This window comes from Uloborus diversus, chromosome 2 (genome assembly GCF_026930045.1).
Source record: "Uloborus diversus isolate 005 chromosome 2, Udiv.v.3.1, whole genome shotgun sequence".
In the NCBI taxonomy this organism is placed as follows: domain Eukaryota; kingdom Metazoa; phylum Arthropoda; class Arachnida; order Araneae; family Uloboridae; genus Uloborus; species Uloborus diversus.
In genome coordinates, this window is record NC_072732.1 from 149,193,893 (window position 1) to 149,214,341 (window position 20,449).

The 20,449-nt window shown below is 33.1% G+C and overlaps 1 protein-coding gene across 1 annotated transcript in view; it reads right to left on the minus strand.

The window, feature by feature from the left end:
• Window positions 1-20,449, minus strand: part of LOC129217402 (D-amino-acid oxidase-like) — a 90,671-nt gene that overhangs the window by 26,185 nt on the left and 44,037 nt on the right. Inside the window, exon 8 of the mRNA XM_054851699.1 lies at window positions 17,968-18,029. Within this exon, the coding sequence (XP_054707674.1) occupies window positions 17,968-18,029 (62 nt within the window). The remainder of the gene's footprint in view (window positions 1-17,967; window positions 18,030-20,449) is intronic.

A 20,449-nucleotide genomic window follows, 5' to 3' on the forward strand; every position in this document is an offset into this window, starting at 1 on the left:
TGCAACTGGACAACTTTCTCACTAAACAACTTGTGAATGGTAGTGTCAAGATTCGCCTTCTCAGTATCATGAATCATTGATCAGAGCAGTACCGCCAGTTTAAACAAGAGACATTAGTTTCGAAAATTGTCTGATTTACTTTCGAAACTCAACCTACGGTTTGATGCTCACAGTTCTTCACAAAATATCACTTCTAAGCTAGTGGGAAAGAATCAACTTTAACAAGGGTACTGAGACATGGAAATAGTAAATGAAAGAGGAAAATTCATTATAAATATTTTAGCTCATGACTTGTTTCCAACGAACACATTAAGTGATGATGATTCACCTACCAAGCTAGATATTATCGTTGCACAGTTGCAGAATCATCTGTTGCCAAATAATTTTCTATTTAGCAAAGTATCCTCGATGAAAACTGCCCTCGTTATCGATTTCATGTCACAAATCCGCTAAATAAAAACTTTTGGAGAAGTTATCAGCAATGTTCTGCACGGATCCATTTCTGTATGCTCTTTTCATGAACTTCATGTTGTGTTCGATAGTTATTTGCAGCATTCGGTGAAATAATCTAAAAGGATGAGAAGAGAATCACCAAGGGCTCACCCAAGAGGGCAAGAAACTTTGCTGTAATTGACAGAAAATCACTAGTACCTGTGCAGGTCGAAAAACTCTGGTCTTTAGTATCAAATAAGGAAAATTTACAGTACCTAGCACGCAAGGAAATAGAAGAAATCTTCAAAAATGCTACATTTTCAGCGATTGCTGGCGGTGTAACAGTTAATGAAGAAGCAATCTGCAAAACTTCTCAAAGGAGATATGAGACAGATCATTCAAGAACTTAATTAGAATAAGTCATTAAAAGAAGCGGATCTACGAGTTGTTCCACACTTAGACTGAGCTGATAAAAATAGTTCAAAAAGAGCGGTTGCGGCAACAAATGATACAGACGTCGTAGTGCAAAAACATGCAATGCAAAAACAGATCGTAACCTTTTTTAAAAGTAACTACTCTTGTAGTTTTCGTTTATTGTGTAGATAAAGAAACATGTATGTGATAAACACGAGTTTAAAATGAGCATTCTGGATTATTTATTAATTTTTGTGCACTTTTTAGTAACTAGAATATTCAACAACAAATATCAGAGATATCTCCACGTAAAATTGTGGAAACAGCAAGAGCGGCTTTTATGACATAATTAATACATTAACTGACTTCCTAGACTCCAAAAACTGTAGTTAAAAACTAAAAGTAAGTTTGAAGCTACGCCCGTTGTGAAAAACGTAATGAGCAAGTGAACCAAAATGGCCGCTATCTTTGATGGCCTGTAAAATTATTTCGCGCAGGATTCAACATGTCTACCCAAGATATTCTCACAATAGAACACCTACAGATCAAAATTCTAAAGAGAAAATCTCTGGACCTAAAAATTTTTACGGGACTACATTGTGGGGCCAGGACTAGTTAGAATAAAACAAAATTTTCAACTTTCATGAATTAGAATCACTTTGACTATTTCATTTTCCCAATAATATTTTATTTTATTTTAACAACTAATTTCTTTAACAAAATCGATATCATTTATTTTAGTCTTTATCCTTTTCGAACGATACATTCAAATGGTCAGCTATACGTTAAATTAAGAAACTTAATCTAAAATTTGAAAAACTAAGTTATAACTAAATACTGAGTAAAATTAAGTACAAAAGACTAACCGTTTTGGGGTGAAATCCCTCAAGTACCAGCTATCGCGAAGTTATTTAAAAACAATGAATGAAATTGTAATAAGTGGATTGTTAATTATAACTCAATCTCACAAAATTACAACTACACGTTTTATTTGAAATCGCTGCATATGGTTGGCTGCCCATCGTCGATTTGCAGAAGGCATGCAGTGATATCTGCAAATCAACGCGGCTGTTGAAAAAAAGCTACCCTGATCCTACAGAACTTCGGATCGTCCACACACACCGATGCGAATTGAGGAAATGACTTTATCAATATTGCTATCTACCCCTTTACCGATAACAGATAACAAACCCCGCGCGCGAGTATTATTCACCCCTAGCCTACATCTTTCAAGTGACGTCACTGTTTCTGACCAATTAAAATTAGTTCACGTTTCTCAAACGTCACAGCAAATCTCAATCATAGATCGTCAATAGCCTGATGCCATGTTTTCCAAACAAAATTTTAGATTTTAATTCGTAGTTTCGAATTAATTTCTTTTTCATTTCAATCTTATAAAAAAAATTTCCAACTTGTAAGAATATTTCTTTCAAAAACAGATTTTTGATTCAAAACAGTATTTTTTCAAACTTGTAATATTTTTCTACTTAGAAAATGAAATCAAATATTTTTTTTTCTTCAGTCATATAAAATGTTTTTAAGAAATAATTCCTCAAACTTGTAATATTTTTCCACTAATTAAAAAAAATCAATTTTTTTTTTCAATCATATAAAAATAAATTTTTAATCTTACAAAAATAAATTTTTCCGCAAAAATATTTTTTTCAAAACAAAAAAAAAAATAATAATAATAATAATATTTTTGTAACATTTTTTTTTTTTTTTTTGCAAAACTTTTTTTTTTTCAAAAATTTTCAAACTTACAAAATAAAATTTTTTTCATTTGAATCTTCAAACGCAATGATTTACTTAAATTTAAAACTCAATAACACTTCACTCTTAGTATTAATGACCAATAGCACTTAACCATTTACCCTTTGCACTCTAAGTATTAATTAACACACAAGCATTACAAATAATAATAATAATGTTTAAGATACTTACAAATCATCCACTCAAGCTTTCAAATATCCATCTAGCATGTCATTGTTCATTCGTGTGAGGGAACTTGTAATAAAACTTTATACTCATCAACCGAAATTATAAGCGAAAATATCATTTTTAGCACTTAATATAATCATACAATTAACAAATTGATTTTAACTTTTAATTTAAGAAAAATAAAAACTATTACAAACTTAGCAACATATCTATCGATATTATTTTATGACAAATCACAAATAGGTGAGGGTCTTTTATCGATCATGTGACCAACTAAGTTAAGAAAGAGCGTTCTTATCTCATATGAGAATTTGAAGGTCTATATTAAATTTTTTCTCCAATATAAATATATAGACACGTACGAGTTTATGTATGTGAATATAACTGTGTATTGTTTTCAAACCATTGACATGTTTAAGCTTTACGGTTCTACTTTTGACTTTCCACTTAGCATTAGTCGAAGTCCTTCGCATGTATTAATCTATTGAAGTGTCACAAAAATTATATTTTCATTCAGACTTAATTACAAAACCATACAATAAGATGAAGACAACACCGATAGTATAAAGATTACTTACAAGAAAGTGCATATTGAAAGATATGAAAGGGTGACTTCAAAGTATAATCCATCAACTATATTCAACAACAGAATAAAAACACAAGTTTCTTTTAAAATGATAAAAATCATTTATTCACACACAGTAAAAGACAATTAAATAAACTTACATCTTTAAGTAAAACTCTCCAAAACTTTGAAGCACATTTTTAACATCGATTACATTGAATAAATCAGATACGAAACATTTTAAACACGGACTATCAACATTCAGAATAACGAACTCACGAGCCAAGACTTCCCAATTAACATTATAAAGAGCCTGTTCGAAAAAAGTGTCGAACTTTCTCCCCCTTTAAAATGGTTCACATTCATGCACTCTCATGTAGAAAATGAATCCATTTTCACAATCCACACATTCTTTTTTAGAAAGGTAGTTTATGTTGCGTATGAGCTCATTAAATAGACACTTACGTAGAGAATCAGCTAATTTACCAACTCCTTGTGCTATGCATGTGCTGATTTTATCACATCGACAATCACAGGGATATTTTTTCTCAATTTCCGAAAGGATGTACTCTTTTAGAGTATAAGTCATAAGTTTGTCTTCGACACTACGTGAGATACAAGGGGATGCGTAACACAATTTGTCAATCTGGCTTTCCAAAAGTAACACTCACTCTGGCATTAACTGACACACTTCTCATTTTAGTTTGAACAATCTTTGCACACTATTACAGATGTTACCATTTGCACTCTCGTTGAACACACAAACGCCCTTTTTTACAACAAAAGCGTAATCACCGTCTTCGATTAATTTTTGATTTATATTTATACGTGGACTTGTGTGAAATAAGTGAACTCCACACATCTGGTTCTAAGGAAATACCATCCTTAGTTGGACGAAGAACACCATCTAAGCCACATATGTATCTTCTAATCTGCACACGCGTGCGTTTCCGAAAAGTATTCACTAAAGTGAAAATATTATCACCCAAATGTATCATATCATCAGGCTGTGGAGAAGCCTCAATGTTCATTTTCATGTTCGTTGCATCCATCTGTTCAACTTCAGGCTTCAAATTTTCAGAATGATTTTAACCAACGTTACTCATTCTTAACTCTCATAGGATTAGGAATCACAATACTAAAAATAACTTCCTGTGAACTTAAAAAATAAATCAAACTAGGTTTTACCACTAGCGGGAGAAGAAAAATCCTAAGTACATAGAACAAAATTTCACGACGTCTTTCAAAGCTCAGAATCACTCTGAAAATGATTCTCCAAACATCCACTATAAATCAATGAATATTCACTTTAACCAATAAGAAGTGTACATAAGTCTCTTGCTAGTGACGTCATAGAATATCACACGAACTTTTGAGCAGAGTTGAGTTGTTTTCCACAGTATTCAGATTTTTAGAAAATGCCAACACTTTGACTTCCAACTTCATCCTGATCTACTACGACTAATTTTAAGATGGCAACAGGTTTTCACATCACACCGAATGTCGATGATGTTTTCGCATCTCGTGCAAATTGACATGATCAATTACACGTGAGTACATCCTTTCGGAAATTGAGAAAAAATATCCCTGTGATTGTCGATGTGATAAAATCAGCACATGCATAGCACAAGGAGTTGGTAAATTAGCTGATTCTCTACGTAAGTGTCTATTTAATGAGCTCATACGCAACATAAACTACCTTTCTAAAAAAGAATGTGTGGATTGTGAAAATGGATTCATTTTCTACATGAGAGTGAATGAATGTGAATCATTAACAAGGGGGCGAAAGTACGACATTTTTTTCGAACAGGCTCTTTATAATGTTAATTGGGAAGTCTTGGTTCGTGAGTTCGTTACTCTGAATGTTGATAGTCCGTGTTTAAAATGTTTCGTATCTGATTTATTCAATGTAATCGATGTTAAAAATGCGCTTCAAAGTTTTGAAGAGTTTTACTTAAAGATGTAAGTCTATTTAATTGTCTTTTACTGTGTGTGAATAAATGATTTTTATCATTTTAAAAGAAACTTGTGTTTTTATTCTGTTGTTGAATATAGTTGATGGATTATACTTTGAAGTCACTCTTTCATATCTTTCAATATGCACTTTCTTATAAGTAATCTTTATACTATTGGTGTTGTCTTCATCTTATTGTATGGTTTTGTAATTAAGTTCGAATGAAAATATAATTTTTGTGACACTTCAATAGATTAATACATGCGAAGGACTTCGACTAATAGTACAGTAAAAATAGGGGTCGGACCCAAACATCCAAAAAAAAAAAGCTAAACCTGGTGCAAATTGTTTATTACCCTCCCAATAAGAACAGGTAAAAATTCCCACCCCATTGTGCGTCGGGTTTTGGAATGGGGGGCATCTAAAAATTGCTGTTTTGAGTATTTTTCCAGAATTTTTAGAGTAAATTTAAAGTGAGAATATTATGTTTTACTAAATTTAAAAGCATGAAATTAAAGGTGTTTGACCCTTAAGAGGGATGACATAACCCACAAATGCTACAGAGCCCCCCTATCGCCGTAAAATGAAGCAGTACCCCCGAACCCCCCTCCATACATTTCATATGGAAACATTATTTTATGCTAAGTTAAAGTTAGAAATCGAGTGTGTCCATCTTCCAAGATCGATGGTGCACCTCCTCTCAAAGCTACAGCACCCCCCCTTCCGCCAAATAAAGTACATCCTCACCCCCCCCCCCCTTTATTTCAAGTAGAAGTATTATTCCATGCAAATTAAAAATGCATTAAATCAGGACTGTCCACCCCATAAGAACAGTAGCTCACCTCCCAAAACGAAATTATATACTAAAATATTATCCTTCCCCACCCCCACCCCCTCTAATGGTGCACATTTGTTTAAAGGGCCAGAAAAATTCCGCTGAACTGTTTTTTGCTTTCAAACGATTTCTCCTAAGCTTGTAACAGAAAGTCTTCGTTATCAAGATGTTTTTTGGAATCTAGATCCTCAGCAAACTCGTTATAGTTGCAGCTATGTCTAACACAGTTTGTGCATATAATTGAGCACTTCAGTCCACTTTCAGAGTTTTCAAACATTCACTATATCCAATGAACTCCTCAGAGCAAGCACAAGATTTGAGACGCAGAAAGTCTTCTAGAGCAGAAGGCTTGGCTGTTGTAATAGGGGGCATATTATATTTCTGTGGTGCTTTCTTTGCACCCATCAAAAATGACACTAGCTTTCCCATACTTACAAATTATCTATACACTGCATTGCTGGCATATTTCTTTGAAGCTTACAGATCATTACCAAAAATATGATCAAACAGGTATCTTCCATCTATTACATATGAGGCAGTGAGAAGCAAAGGGATGCAAGTGGCAAAATTAAAAATTTGGAGATAACCAGTACAAATGGTTGGTGAACCTCTCCTCTATCTTAAGGCAAGAGATGGTAGCTGCTTCTACACTACATGATTTAGAAAAGAAAATCAATGAAAGCCTACCTAGGATCTTATCTTTAAACGCGTTTTATTCAAAACTTGAAAATGTCCACTTACATCCCTTTGCTTCTCACTGCCTCATATATGAGACCAGCTGTTCGTTCTGTGATGGTGGATGAACCTTTTGCTTCAGATAATAGCACTTTAACGATACAAGATTTCTTTCCTTCTGAAACTAGATTCATCGAATACTGATGGAGGATCAGCGCATAACTCGTACCAGAAATTTTTAACAATTTGTTATTCCATCTTTACTGTTCATACCATTCGGTGTAAAAGCTGGTTTGGGCTTACACATCTTTACAGATAGTAAATACTCTCGTAACAGAAGCTAAAGACATAACTGTTTACCTCCTATACAAAGAAATGCCACAAAATTGTTTGCCTTCAATATCCTTTGATGTTAATACCCAAACGTTAAAGGTCTCATCGCAACTCACCTTATCATCAGCGAGCAATACCACTACCAACTTAAGAGGGAAGAAACTTCTGGGGGCTTTAGGAACGGATTGTGATTTCCAAACTGGGAGACAAAAAGGTGTAAATATTTAGCATTCTATTGTTGTATTGCTCATTGCTTTCATCAAAACTTGTTCTATCGTTGAATCACTACAGGTTCTAGACCACCTGAATTCGTCACTGAGTTAGATCGTTGGACAGCTGATGTTTTAGCTGATGTTTGATGTGATATGTACATTTGATGCATAATGTACTCAAAAGTTTCAGATAGTGTTGCAAGTATGTGTCCGCATATTTAGCATAATTCACATAACCAGCTGCATAAAAGAGAAGTAGCTCGGTGCTTGCAAGTGAGAACCCCCACCGACTGAGTGCAGAATTGCAGCATTTCCCGTCTCACTATTGGTTTGTCCCCCCTTACGGTGATGGCAAAAGGTCGTAGAAAAGTTGAAGTTTGTTAAGCAAGAAGAAGTAGGGAAACTTTGGTCAATTTGGACTTTTTTTCTGCTGCACAGGAATTTTGTTTTCCAGCGCTCTAAACAGTTTAATAACTCCAGTCACAAATAATTTGGTTATTGAGCTCGCTTAGATCTTTTAGAATTATGATTCTGACACTACCATATCATTGTGCAGCATTTTGTACTTCGGAAAAGTTTAAATCAGGGAAATTTTTTCGTGAACTTTACTGCAATAGTTGATTTTAGAATGTAAATTTAGGGTCCCCCCCCCCAAAAAAAAAAACTCGATGGCGCACCCCTTAAGTGTGACGGAGTATCCATCCAGAATAAAAGCCCTCAAAAAAGAAAGAAATACCCCTTGAAAAAACTGCCTTAAAAATTCCAATGACGCAAAGCTGCTCCATGACCCCCCCCCATTCCCCCCCCCCCGCCTGTGCACCCCTGTTAATTAGAATTTTTTTCTGTGAGAGTTTATTATTTTACTATTATAGAGTGGTTTCTGCGAAGTTTGAGAATTTTTTTAAGTAATAGAAATTATTTTTATTTAAATTGAGGGTTATTTCGTCCCCCCCCCCCGTCCCCCCAAAACCCGACGCGCAAAGTGCTGGTACTTTTTACCCCTTCTTGCTGGAAGGGTAAGGAATAATTTGCAGCAGGTTTCACCTTTTTTTTTTTTTTTTTTTTTTGGATGTTTGGGTTTGGCCATTTTTTGGCCTAATTTTACTGTGCTATAATGCTAAATGGAAAGTCAAAAGTAGAACCGTAAAGCTTAAACATGTCAATAGTTTGAAAACAATACAGAGTTATATTCACATACATAAACTCGTACGTGTCTATATATTTATATTGGAGAAAAATTTTAATATAGACCTTCAAATTCTCATATGAGATAAGAACGCTCTTTCTTAACTTAGTTGGTCACATGATCGATAAAAGACGTTCGGATAAATCTGCAACGGTCTACCTCTGACGTCACATGAATAGGTTGAGCTACGTAACCTTCTGACGTCACATCGCTTCTTTTGCTAGTTGATTTTCGCGTTTGATAATTTTTCCTTTTCGATCTTATTTTTTCATTTATTTATTTAACTCTTTTTTATCTTTATTTCCTTTTTGTTATTGTTATAAAACAGAAAGGGAGTTTATTTTTTAAAGCAATAACGGTTTTACTTCATATTTAACTAAAATATTATTTTTTTAAAGACATAAATTTGGCCTTCTAAAAGATATGATTATTTTATTCGAAAAATGGAAGGGGGGAGGAGGCATCAAGATTAGTTTTTCAAGTTATTCACCAAAGAATGTTTTATTTTAGCTATTTAAGGGAAACATTTTGTGGGGGAAATAGGTATTAAGTTTCAGTAAAATAAAACGGTATACGAAAAGATAATAGAAAAAAAAGTACGAATTTTTTTGTTAAGAAATAAATAAATTCCTATGAGCCTAGAAATAACAGGAAATATCTAACGTTTATTAGCACAAATAAATAGATTGTTGAATACATGTGTTTCGGGGTTTCCAGGAACCCCTTTTTCAATTCAAAGTTGTGAACTTTTGGATGTAAAGACATCCGGTAAAAATCTGTTTATTTGTATTAAAAAACATAGGTTATTTCTTGTTAATATTGTTATTAAAATTTAAAATAGGGGGTGGCGATTGTCAAAATAAGTTTATCAAGTTACTCAACCATTATATTTTTATTTTAGCTATTAAATAAAATTTAATAGTTAAATGGGATAATTTAATAGCTAAGTTTATGGGGAACAATAGGTTTTAAGAGTCCGTGAAATAAAACGGCTGACAAAAAAACAATGAAAATGGAACAGGAGGATAGGGGGTGGGGGGGGGGCAATATTGTTATACAAAATCCAAATTATTTCTAATGAGGAATAAGTGGAAACAGAGGTATGGATTAAAACGGTTTCGCTACGCCGCAGACCCGGGTTCTATGCTAAGGTTGGGCACGGTCAACTCTACCTATCATTTCTTCAGTGGATCGATAAAACGAGTACCAAGCGTGCTTGGAATCTAAACACCAGGGGCTCCGCGTTCGGCTGACCGGAACATCTGATTTTAGCACCCCAGTGCCAAATGTTAGTCCATAAGTTTTGTTGATTTTTATTTCAAGAATATAAAGCTAGCAATACGTTTTTTAAAGGAATAAACTTGTAAATATAGGATCGAATTAAAAAAGTTTGAAATTTCGGGGAGGGGGAATGAAATGAAATGAAAGTGTAACTTATTTTCTCTAGCAAATACTTGGTAATAGGTTAATAGCAGATTAAAGTAGCAGAAATAGCAATACCTCCGTAGTCAACATGTTAAATAATACTAGCCTACACTCCAGGGTCCCCCGTCAAAGGCGCCCATATAGGGGGGGGGGGGGCAAGTGGGGGCTCAAGCCTCCATATTGGAACCTCCTTGCTTTTAGTACTTTTTTCTTTGCAAAAATGAAAAAATATTTCTTCTCTGGCCATCAATGAATAATTTATTAAAAATATCACACTTCAATAATTCTAATCTGCACTGAAATCGGTTTCTATGGGGAAAATATCCTGCTAAACCATGAAGAAAATATCTGAGCCCCCCCCCCCTTAAAATTATGCATATGGGCGCCCATGTCCCCGTATCTACCGCTTAAACGTGGTTTCATTGGTCAGATGCGACCCTGAAAACAGTTAAGTTTCTTGATCTAGAACAGGAGCCGGACAATCCCTGATCCAGCACCCTCGGAGATATCGATTTGGAATGGAAAATGGAGGTCTTCGTGATCACGACTGATTAAGCGTGACGTGAACCTCTCACCATTAGCGTACACGGAGGATCTCCAAGCAGCAGCATCGAACCCGTGACTCTGCAGTTGCGAATCCAATGCCCTACCGATCAGGCGAATACGGCCACATGTTAAGAACATGCAAAGGTGGCTGTATCACTTACTGGGGACCCTACTCAATGGGCTTCTTTTTTCCTACTAATGGATTTTACCGCAACGCTGTAATTTGAATTATTGACGTCAAAATTCAAATGAATGCCTGGGGCTGGATACTGGATGTTATGTGTTGGATGTTGCGTGCTGGATACTGTTTTGCTTAAAAAGGACGTGTGAAGTCGAAAAGGTCGTTAATAAATAATTCGATTTCGAGGTGCATGGACGCTACCATCCAATGGAAGGAACATGCTAGCGGGGGCCCGTGGACCAGAGGACATGGACGTGCCACCATATAAGGAGGAGGGACATGCTCGCGGAGGCCCGAGGACATGGGTGCCACCAATGAAGAAGATGGACACGCTCATGGAGGCCTGTGCACCAGAGAAGTTTGCAGCATAAGCATACAAAAATGAAACCAAAGGAAATCAACAATTGCCAAGTAAAAACAATAAACAACCGCGATTGCGAAAACATATTTATATAAACTTTTCTATTTTACATTTTTTTAAATTCATCGATTGCGAATTGCTTATTGTTCTCACTTGACCGTTTTGGGCGTCCGTCCGTCCTTTGATTTTATTTTTGCCACCACCGGTGGATTTTTTGAGGGACTCCACCTTGGACACCCCCTCCCCATACTGCTACTCCAGCAGGCACCGTCTCCTGGTTGCACCCATATCCTACACACAAGCAGATGCCTACACGCACACACACGCCTGCACACACACTCACACAAACTCGAGATTGCGAAAGACATAGTAAAAATTAAAATCAATTTTTATTATTTATTTATTTATTTATTTTCCAATTTTTACAAAACTATGTGAATAATTATTTATACATTTAATTCTATTCAATTATTCAGTTCAAAAGTTATTTTTCTAATCACAGTATTTCTGCAGTTTTGTATTTGCCCTTGGCTTAAAATGCAGTTATTTTTACTTTATTTCTTATTTAGTATTAATAATCATTAAAAACATATTTAAAAATATTTTAAAAGTATTAAAAAGTTTTTGTTTTTAAATTATTGCAATTTTATTTTTTAAAGTCGACCGGAGGGGGGCACCTTCTTGCCAATTCAGGTAAACATAAACGATGGAATAATACTAATCGTGATGTATTTTGCCGTTCTTTTAGATATTTTGTAATTTTTCAATATGTTTAACTAATCCAATTTAGTTTATATAAGTCAAGGATAAAGAATGCCACTAAAAATAATACAAACACCTAAATATAAAAGAAAAACCTAGTGATTTATGTATAACTAGTAAAAAGTTAATAAAAAAATGTCTTTCGAAAATTGATTTTTGATTTTTTTTTTTTTTTTCAAAAGCAGTGAAGTAATCCTCCTTGCACCCCCCCCTCCCCTCCTTGCCGGCACCCATGTGCACATCTCTTATTTCCTGTGGAAATAATAGGTATCACATCATTGTCGTATCATTTAAATTACAAAAGTATAAGAAAAAGAAGGAAAAGAATGAGTAAAAAAATAGCGAGAAAAACAACTTAAATCCGCTTATTTCGGACCGGCTGAAGAAAACGTAGCTCCACCCATTCCGATAACATCAGAAGGCAACGTAGCTGTGACGTCAGTGGTAGACCGTTGCAGATTTATCCGAACGTGATAAAAGACCCTCACCTATTTGTGATTTGTCATAAAATAATATCGATAGATATGTTACTAAGTGTGTAATAGTTTTTATTTTTCTTAAATTCAAAGTTAAAACCAATTTGTTAACTGTATGATTATATTAAGTGCTAAAAATGTGATATTTTCGCTTATAATTTCGGTTGATGAGTAAAGTTTTATTACAAGTTCCCTCACACGAATGAACAATAACATGCTAGATGTATATGTGAAAGCTTGAGTGGATGATTTGTAAGTATCTTAAACATTATTATTATTATTTGTAATGCGTGTGTGTTAATTAATACTTAGAGTGCAAAGGGTAAATGGTTAAGAGCTATTGGTTATTAATACTAAGAGTAAAGTGTTACTGAGTTTTAAATTTAATTAAATCATTGCGTTTGAAGATTCAAATGAAAAAAATTTTATTTTGTAAGTTTGAAAATTTTTGAAAAAAAAAAAGTTTTGCAAAAAAAAAAAAGATTGAAAAGAAAAAAAATAATATGTTACAAAAATAATATGTTATATTTTAACAAGAGTGCTTGTATGAAAAAAAATAATAAAGTAAAATACTATGCGATAAAATAACTAAGTTAAATACTAATCAAAAAATAATTATTAGAGTTGATTATATAAAATGTGATAAATTAAATGAAACTCTTGACAAGCATATAAAATGATGAAATGTAACTTGAGTGCGAAATTTGCTTACTGGAAAAAAATTAAATAAGTTGATTTTTTAAAATTCGTGAAAATTTGTTAATGATAAGTGTTAATTACTACTAAGAGTAAATTGATTGCAAGTTTTTAAATTAAATTAGTTGGATGAAAATTGTAGACCTGATAATGTTTCAAAAAAAATGAGGGTTCAATTCTTGTCACTGATTGTGAAAAATTTCTAAGTTTAAAAATATCGGGAAAAAAAAACGACAAAGTAAAAACAGGCGAGAAAATGATTAAGTTTAATACTAAGCGATAAAATGACTAAGTTAAATACAAATCAAAAAACAATTAAATAAAATGTGATAAATTCAATAAAACTCTTGAAAAGCATATGTAGTGATAAAATGTAACTTGAGCGCGAAATTCGCTTACATGAAAAAATTATTTAAGATGATTTTTAAAATCCATGAAAATTTCTTAATGATAAGTGTTTATTAATGCTAAGAGTAAATTGATTGTAAGTTTTGAAATTAATTTCAGTAGAAGTTATTTTTCGGTGAGTCTATTTTTAAAATTTATAGGATTGTAGACATGAAGTTTTGGTACTCGAGTTATAATTTTAACATTTCTTAGGTTCTTCATTGATGTTTAACCTTTTTATGTGATGTGTTTTATTTTACCGTAGGTAAAAATAATTAAATAAAACTGAAATTTATAAATTGTAATGAAAATTCTGTTAATGAAATTAGTTGGTTGTAAAGTAATATTTTGGAGAAGCTGTAAACTCTCGTCTTCGAAAATAACTATATTGAACGTGATGTGTTTTGAATATAATAGCGGGAACATTTTTCATCACTTTGGTAAGTGAATGATAAATAGTAAAACGCGGTCAGTAAAATAATAAAGTATGGTAAAGTACAATAAAATATTATTGGGAAACTGAAATAGTCAAAGTGAATCTACTTCGTGAAAACTTTGTTTTATTCTAACAAGAGTGCTTGTATGAAAAAAATAATAATAAAGTAAAATACTATGCGATAAAATGACTAAGTTAAATACTAATCAAAAAATAATTATTAGAGTTGATTAAATAAAATGTGATAAATTAAATGAAACTCTTGAAGAGCATATGTAGTGATGAAATGTAACTTGAGTGCGAAATTTGCTTACTGGAAAAAAATTAATTAAGTTGATTTTTTTAAAATCGTGAAAATTTGTTAATGATAAGTGTTAATTACTACTAAGAGTAAATTGATTGCAAGTTTTTAAATTAAATTAGTTGGATGAAAATTGTAGAATGACAATGTTTCGAAAAACTTGAGGGTTCGATTCCTGTCACTAATTGTGAAAAATTTCTAAGTTAAAAAATATCGGGGAAAAAAAACGATAAAGTAAAAACAAGCGAGAAAATTATCAAACTCTAAAAATATACTTTAAAAAAATCGAAATCACCAAAAAATAATCTAAGTCTGAAATGCTTGAAATTAGTTAAAGACTAAAAAGTAAGAAAATAGTTAAAGACTGAAAATAATTGAAAAACGCTAAAATAGTGAAAAAAAATAATCAAAGTGCTAAATGACAGGAAAAAACGTTAAAGTTCAAAATGTATGAAAGAATATTTAAGTTAATTATTTCTTCGAAAATTTAACAGGTAAGAAAAAATATTTTGTTGTATGAAAGTAAAAAAAAAAATGATTTCATTTTTATTCGTAATAAAAAAAAAATTACGAGTAAGAAAGAGATAGTTAAGAAAATTTTTTCTTCGAAATTTTAACAAGTTAGAAAAAATATTTTGTTGTATGAAAGTTAAAAAAAAAGTAGTTAAGAAAATTATTTCTTCGAAATTTTTACAAGTTAGAAAAATTATTTTGTAAATTTGACAAAGAAAAAAAAATAGTTAAGAAAATTTAACAAGTTAGAAAAATATTTTGTTGTATGAAAGTAAAAAAAGAAAAAAAAAACATATTTAAGCTGATTTTAAAAAATTCCTCGAAAATTTGTTAATGATAAGTGTTAATTAATGCTAAGAGTAAATTGATTGCAAGTTTTGAAATTCATGCAAAGAATCAATGTTGTAAAAAAAAATGATCAAGTTTGAAATGCATGAAAAAGAAAATCAAAGTTTAAAATATATTTCAAGTCCACAAAGCATTGAAATAAATCTAAAATCTCGAATGGGTTGTAATTAAATAAATCTTTACTTAAGTGAAAAACTTTGTTATTATGAAAAATGATAATAATGATGATAGTTTAATTATGAGCTGAAATTCAGTTAATGATATGCCATGATTTGTACTAAAGAGAGAATTAACTGCTGGTTTTAAAATTAATTCGTTGTCATGGTACAGATTCACATTAAGACTGAAAGAGTGATGGGAAATATAGCATAGTGGTTAGCATACGTTTTTGCTAACTCAAAGTTTGGGTGTTCGATTCCCCAACTCCAACATTCTGTAAAAATAAAAATAATTACATTCATAGAAATATTGTAAGTCCGGAAAAAAATATTCGAAGTCCCGATAGATGGCGCCACGAACGTTCTTAAAAGAAAAAAATCGAAAAGTAAAAACATAGCAATAAGTGTTGCCACTCGAAAACTAAAAACTTAGGTGTTGTCATCCAAAAAGTAAAAAACCTCTTAATCTTCTACAAAGTGTTGCCATTCCCTAAGAGTAAAAACGACAAAGTCCAAAAACTTATTCCGAAACCGAAACTAAACCCTCTTAATCCTTCGTGACAAAGCGCGAAAACGCGGCGGCCCCTGGGAGGCGGTGTTACCCAAGGTCAAAGACGGAGTTGGGAGGCGGAGTGAGAGGCGGCTATGAACTGCAGAGCCGCCTCCCGCCGGTGAACTCTCCTTTTTACACTACTCATGCGTAAAAAGTTTTTTGAAATTATACAAAAAACTTTTTAAGATATGCGAGCAAAGCGAAAAACAGACATCTAAGAAAAAGTAGTTCAAACAGCAGTGTTGACGGTAATGTCGCTGGGGATGGTTTGCGTTTTTTAACGATAACTAGAAAAAAAAATACGTACCGTAAAAGCTGGTGAGAATGGTTTGGAGAGTGAGAACGATACAAACCTGAATTTTGACGTAATAAGCGTTCGTAGAGCTATCTGGGCTAGCTCAATTTCAATAGGAACTATTGTGCAACCTTCTCTGGTGATGAGAGAGTTGTTATCACTGTCAAAACGGCCCGCTAGACAAATAACCTGGTGATTGTGAATTTATTTTTTGGGAGCGACTGGTATTACGTGTTTGTAGGTAGCTAGTAAATTCATGTTGGGGGACTTTTAGTGCAGATGGAATCACAATTTCTTAACTACCTTTCGCTTTCATATTACATAAAGAAAGTTACCTACAATTTTCATTCAAAAATAAAATATTTTGATGTTGCTACAGTTACAAATGTGAAAAGTTTACAATTCGGAGGGAGGTGAGTGTTGTACAGTAATTAGTCGACATTTTGGAGGTATGCGTTATGGTTATCAGGGGAAAAAGAACCCAAGCAAAATCACGGGTGTAGATACAATTGAGTTTAAAGTTTCAACAACGTTGGAAGCGAGGAAAATTTTGGCAGTGGCCTGAAAAAGATGATAAGATTTAGTATCCATCCTCAAAAATTATCAAGAAAATAAAGCCTTTGTTTTATCTCGATTTCATGATGTACCTGACTCTCCAAAGTTCAATTTTCAGCATAACTTACATCTACAACTCTCCCGTTAAAATATAAGAGGGGTAGAGTTTGGTACAAACCACCAAAACCTATGTGAAAAATTTGAAACATGTGCTGTACCATTTTCATCCGCAATGAGAGGTTGAGAATAGTACAAAAGAAAAACTGCTCTGAAGGGGGTGTGGGTAAAGTTTCAAATTATTTCAGGGTCGGAATCGAAAGCCCAGGTCCTAAGCTATAATAATAAAGCAAATTCATCTTTTTTCGAATGAATGCTAAGAAATTACAGTCAGAAATGTACTAAAACTATACCATAGTCACTCGCTTTTACGATATGGCAATAAATAAGGTATAAAACTGTTCAGAATTAAATTATGCATAACATGTATTTTTTCCAGAAAATCGAAAATTTTGAAGGTTGAAGGTCGTTAGACACTTTAATGAGAGGGTGAGGATAGTACAAAGAAAAACTAGGTAGTCTAGTCTTAACGCAGCCTCAGACCATGAAAAATCGACAATTCTTTGAGCTCTCATAACTCATAACTTTCTCAAAATTAACTTTACTTTTTAAGTTTTGACTGCAACATTTTCAAACTCGTTTTTTTATGAATCACTGATCATAAATTTAAAAACAACACCAAAAAAAACTGTTATCGTGAAAACATCACCGTAAAATGGATGCATGCTGTTATTGTGCACTTCACTGTGTGCTGGACTGTCAGTCAGCAAAATAACGGTTGTAGAAACTTAAAACAAGCTCTTAAACAAAGTATGCTAGTAGTCGTGCTTCAAAGACTTCCAAAAAAAAGTAAAGACTTTTTCATTTAGAAACATTTCAAAATATTTAAACTTCATGCATTTTTTTTTTTTTAACTTAAAAAAAAATTCTATGTGTTAGTTAAGTGTACTAGTGGATATCGGCCGTAAAATCTTTGTACTTATTACCGCATCCTAATCATTATCTTTTTTTTATGGATACTTCTAGTATTATTTATTCTGGAAAATCACCAGTCATAATATGACCGGTGCAAATTCCTTGGTCATTTCCATTCCATTCCATTTGTAGAAATAGTAGGGTTGTAGAAATTACCCAACGAGTAGGGTTTCATCGCAATTCGTGATTGCGAAAAGCATAATTTGAATTCAAGGTGTCAAACTTCAGATGATTGTTGTATTTTTGTTAATTTCTCTCTCTCTCTCTTTCTTTTTCTGTGTGCGTATTTAAAAGCTATTTTTTTCCAAAGATAATAATCAATTCCATACCATTTTATCGAAATACTAATAAAAGAAAACAAATTTTTAACGGTTGCGGATAGAGAAAATACTTACTTAGGCAAAATGTAAAAGTCATCTCCTGCCATCACAGCATGCTTTATCCAAGGAGCTCGAACCTTATAAAAAGAATGTATATATTATTGTTTCTAAAGTAACCTATGTTAAGTGTTATATTTTAATGTTAACTATTAGTTTCTGAGAGAAGGGGAAGGATTGACTCTCCGAAGTATAGGGTCTGGTGGGGTAAAGTGGTCATAAAATCGTAGGCTTTCAACTTAGGTGGATAAAAAATACAATAAATTCTTTAAGCACTTTTACTTTTTTTGCTGTTATTTTACATTGGATTATTAAAGAACACAGTGCATTCGATTTTAGGGGAAAAAATATTGATTTAAGTAGTTTTATAACACTTTCATTTCCCTATGTATTTATGACCACTTTACCTCATGGGGTGGAGGAAAGTGGTCATAGCATGGGGTAAAGTGGTCATAGTTTAAAATAGATGCAAAACCGTAACAAAGAACCATAATATGTGTATATTTCGGTTATTTTTATAGTTACAAGTATATGCACAAGTATATTCAAGTATACACGAGTATGTACGTGTCGAGTAAACATGTGTAAACGCGTTCATATATGAGTAGATACATGTATACATCAGATACATGCATGGACGTGCCCACTCAAGTATATACGTGCATACATGAGTATATAAGCATATTTACGTGATTACTTACAGGAGTGTATATGTGGGTACACGAGTATATACGTGTCACGTGTATATACTGAGTATATACGCTTATAAACTAACATTATATGCGTGTATGCACTTATATCTCGAGCATATATGTGCATTACCTGAGTATAAATGTATAGCAGATGTATATACGCATACATATGTGTACATACATACACATACAGGAGTTAATATGTGGAAACATCCAGTGCGTGTGTGTACGTGTCTACTCACGTATATATATGTATACATATGGAAGCACGAGTATATACGTATGTTTACGTGTAAACACGATTATATAGCTGTATAGACGTATATACGTACATTTACGTGTATACATCAGTACATGTATGTATACGCGAGCACATAGGCTAATATACATGTATGCTTACAGATTGAATACAAGCTCTTGAGCAAAAATCTAAGGGTTGTGAAAGAGGAGGATAAGACGCAAAGAATCATAAGGAGCTTATGGTCGCTGACGCACTACATCCACACAAAGCCAAAAACTGATGGATGCAAAGCAGGTCACAAATTTGTTACACAAAAATGATTTTGCTCAACATTTTAGTATTTAAGAAATATTTAGAGCAGTTGTTAAACGTTACAGCCTGTAGTATCTCTAATACACGCATCGCAACGAAGACGCAGCGAATGATGAAAGTCTTTCAAAGTGCCTCGTAATTGCAACAGAGGGAACTTTGTGATTGTGACGCATTTATTACAACTGCAGGCCGCGAATTTCATCAATCGCTTTAAAACTTTCTTAAGACCTAAAATGTTGTGTAAAATTGTCTTTGTGCAATATATAAATTTGTGACCTGTTTTGCATCCATGAGTAATAAGAAATAATGGCTAGCAACCCAAAAATACCACAGGAAGTATACAAAATTAATTATTTTAGTAAATTTTCGTGGGGGAAAGTCTGGCAGTGCGATAATTCTTTAATTGACTTCTGATTTAGTTATAGAGATAAATATAACCTTGTGTCAGAAAAATTTCAGCCAAACTTTGAACTTCTTTTTCCCACAAAAATTCCATTTTAAAATTTTTTCAAAGTTGATAGAAGCTCAACGCAGAATAATGGCTGTTTATTTTTTGGTGAATTTGTTCCGCATTCATTTATTAGCGATCGTTTTAGCTCGTAGCAATATTTGTGATTCTATATTTAGCGGCTATGTTTTCGTTCCTTTTGTTCACTATTTAGCAGCATTAAACTGAAAAAAATCTCTCAAATTTTATTGTCTGTGTGTGAGTGTGTGTGTGTGTGTGTGTGTGTGTGTGTGTGCACGCTTTTTTTTTTTTTTTTTTTGCTTGTTACTTATTACCTAGTAGTAATTCTTTGGTAGTACCCAAGGGGTTCGTCAACTTCTTTCGGAGTTTGGAAGGGGTTCGCAAGGGAGAAAAGGTTGGGAACCGCTGTTTTTGTAGAAACCGTGGTTTATGCGAATGTGTGTGTGAAAATATCGTTATTCACGTACTTAGAGCAGGAATTAGCATCTGGAGAGCGAAAGTTCAATCATTGGTTTAGGAAACACTGAGGCAAAGATCCCAAGTCATATGGCTCAACTACGACGAATAGGAAACATGTTTTACGTGAAACGGGTAAAAGAAACCTGATTTCTTCCAATACTTTACTTTAAAATATATCATATGACCTGAGATCTTTGCTTCAAGATTTAAAAACCTTCACTCTCTCCACCTTTTATCTCTTCTCAATTTTCAAATGCCTTTTTGTCGTTACTTTAAAATGCAATTTCGTGTTTGAATTCCAAGCTTTATTTGAACCAGACAAGTCGA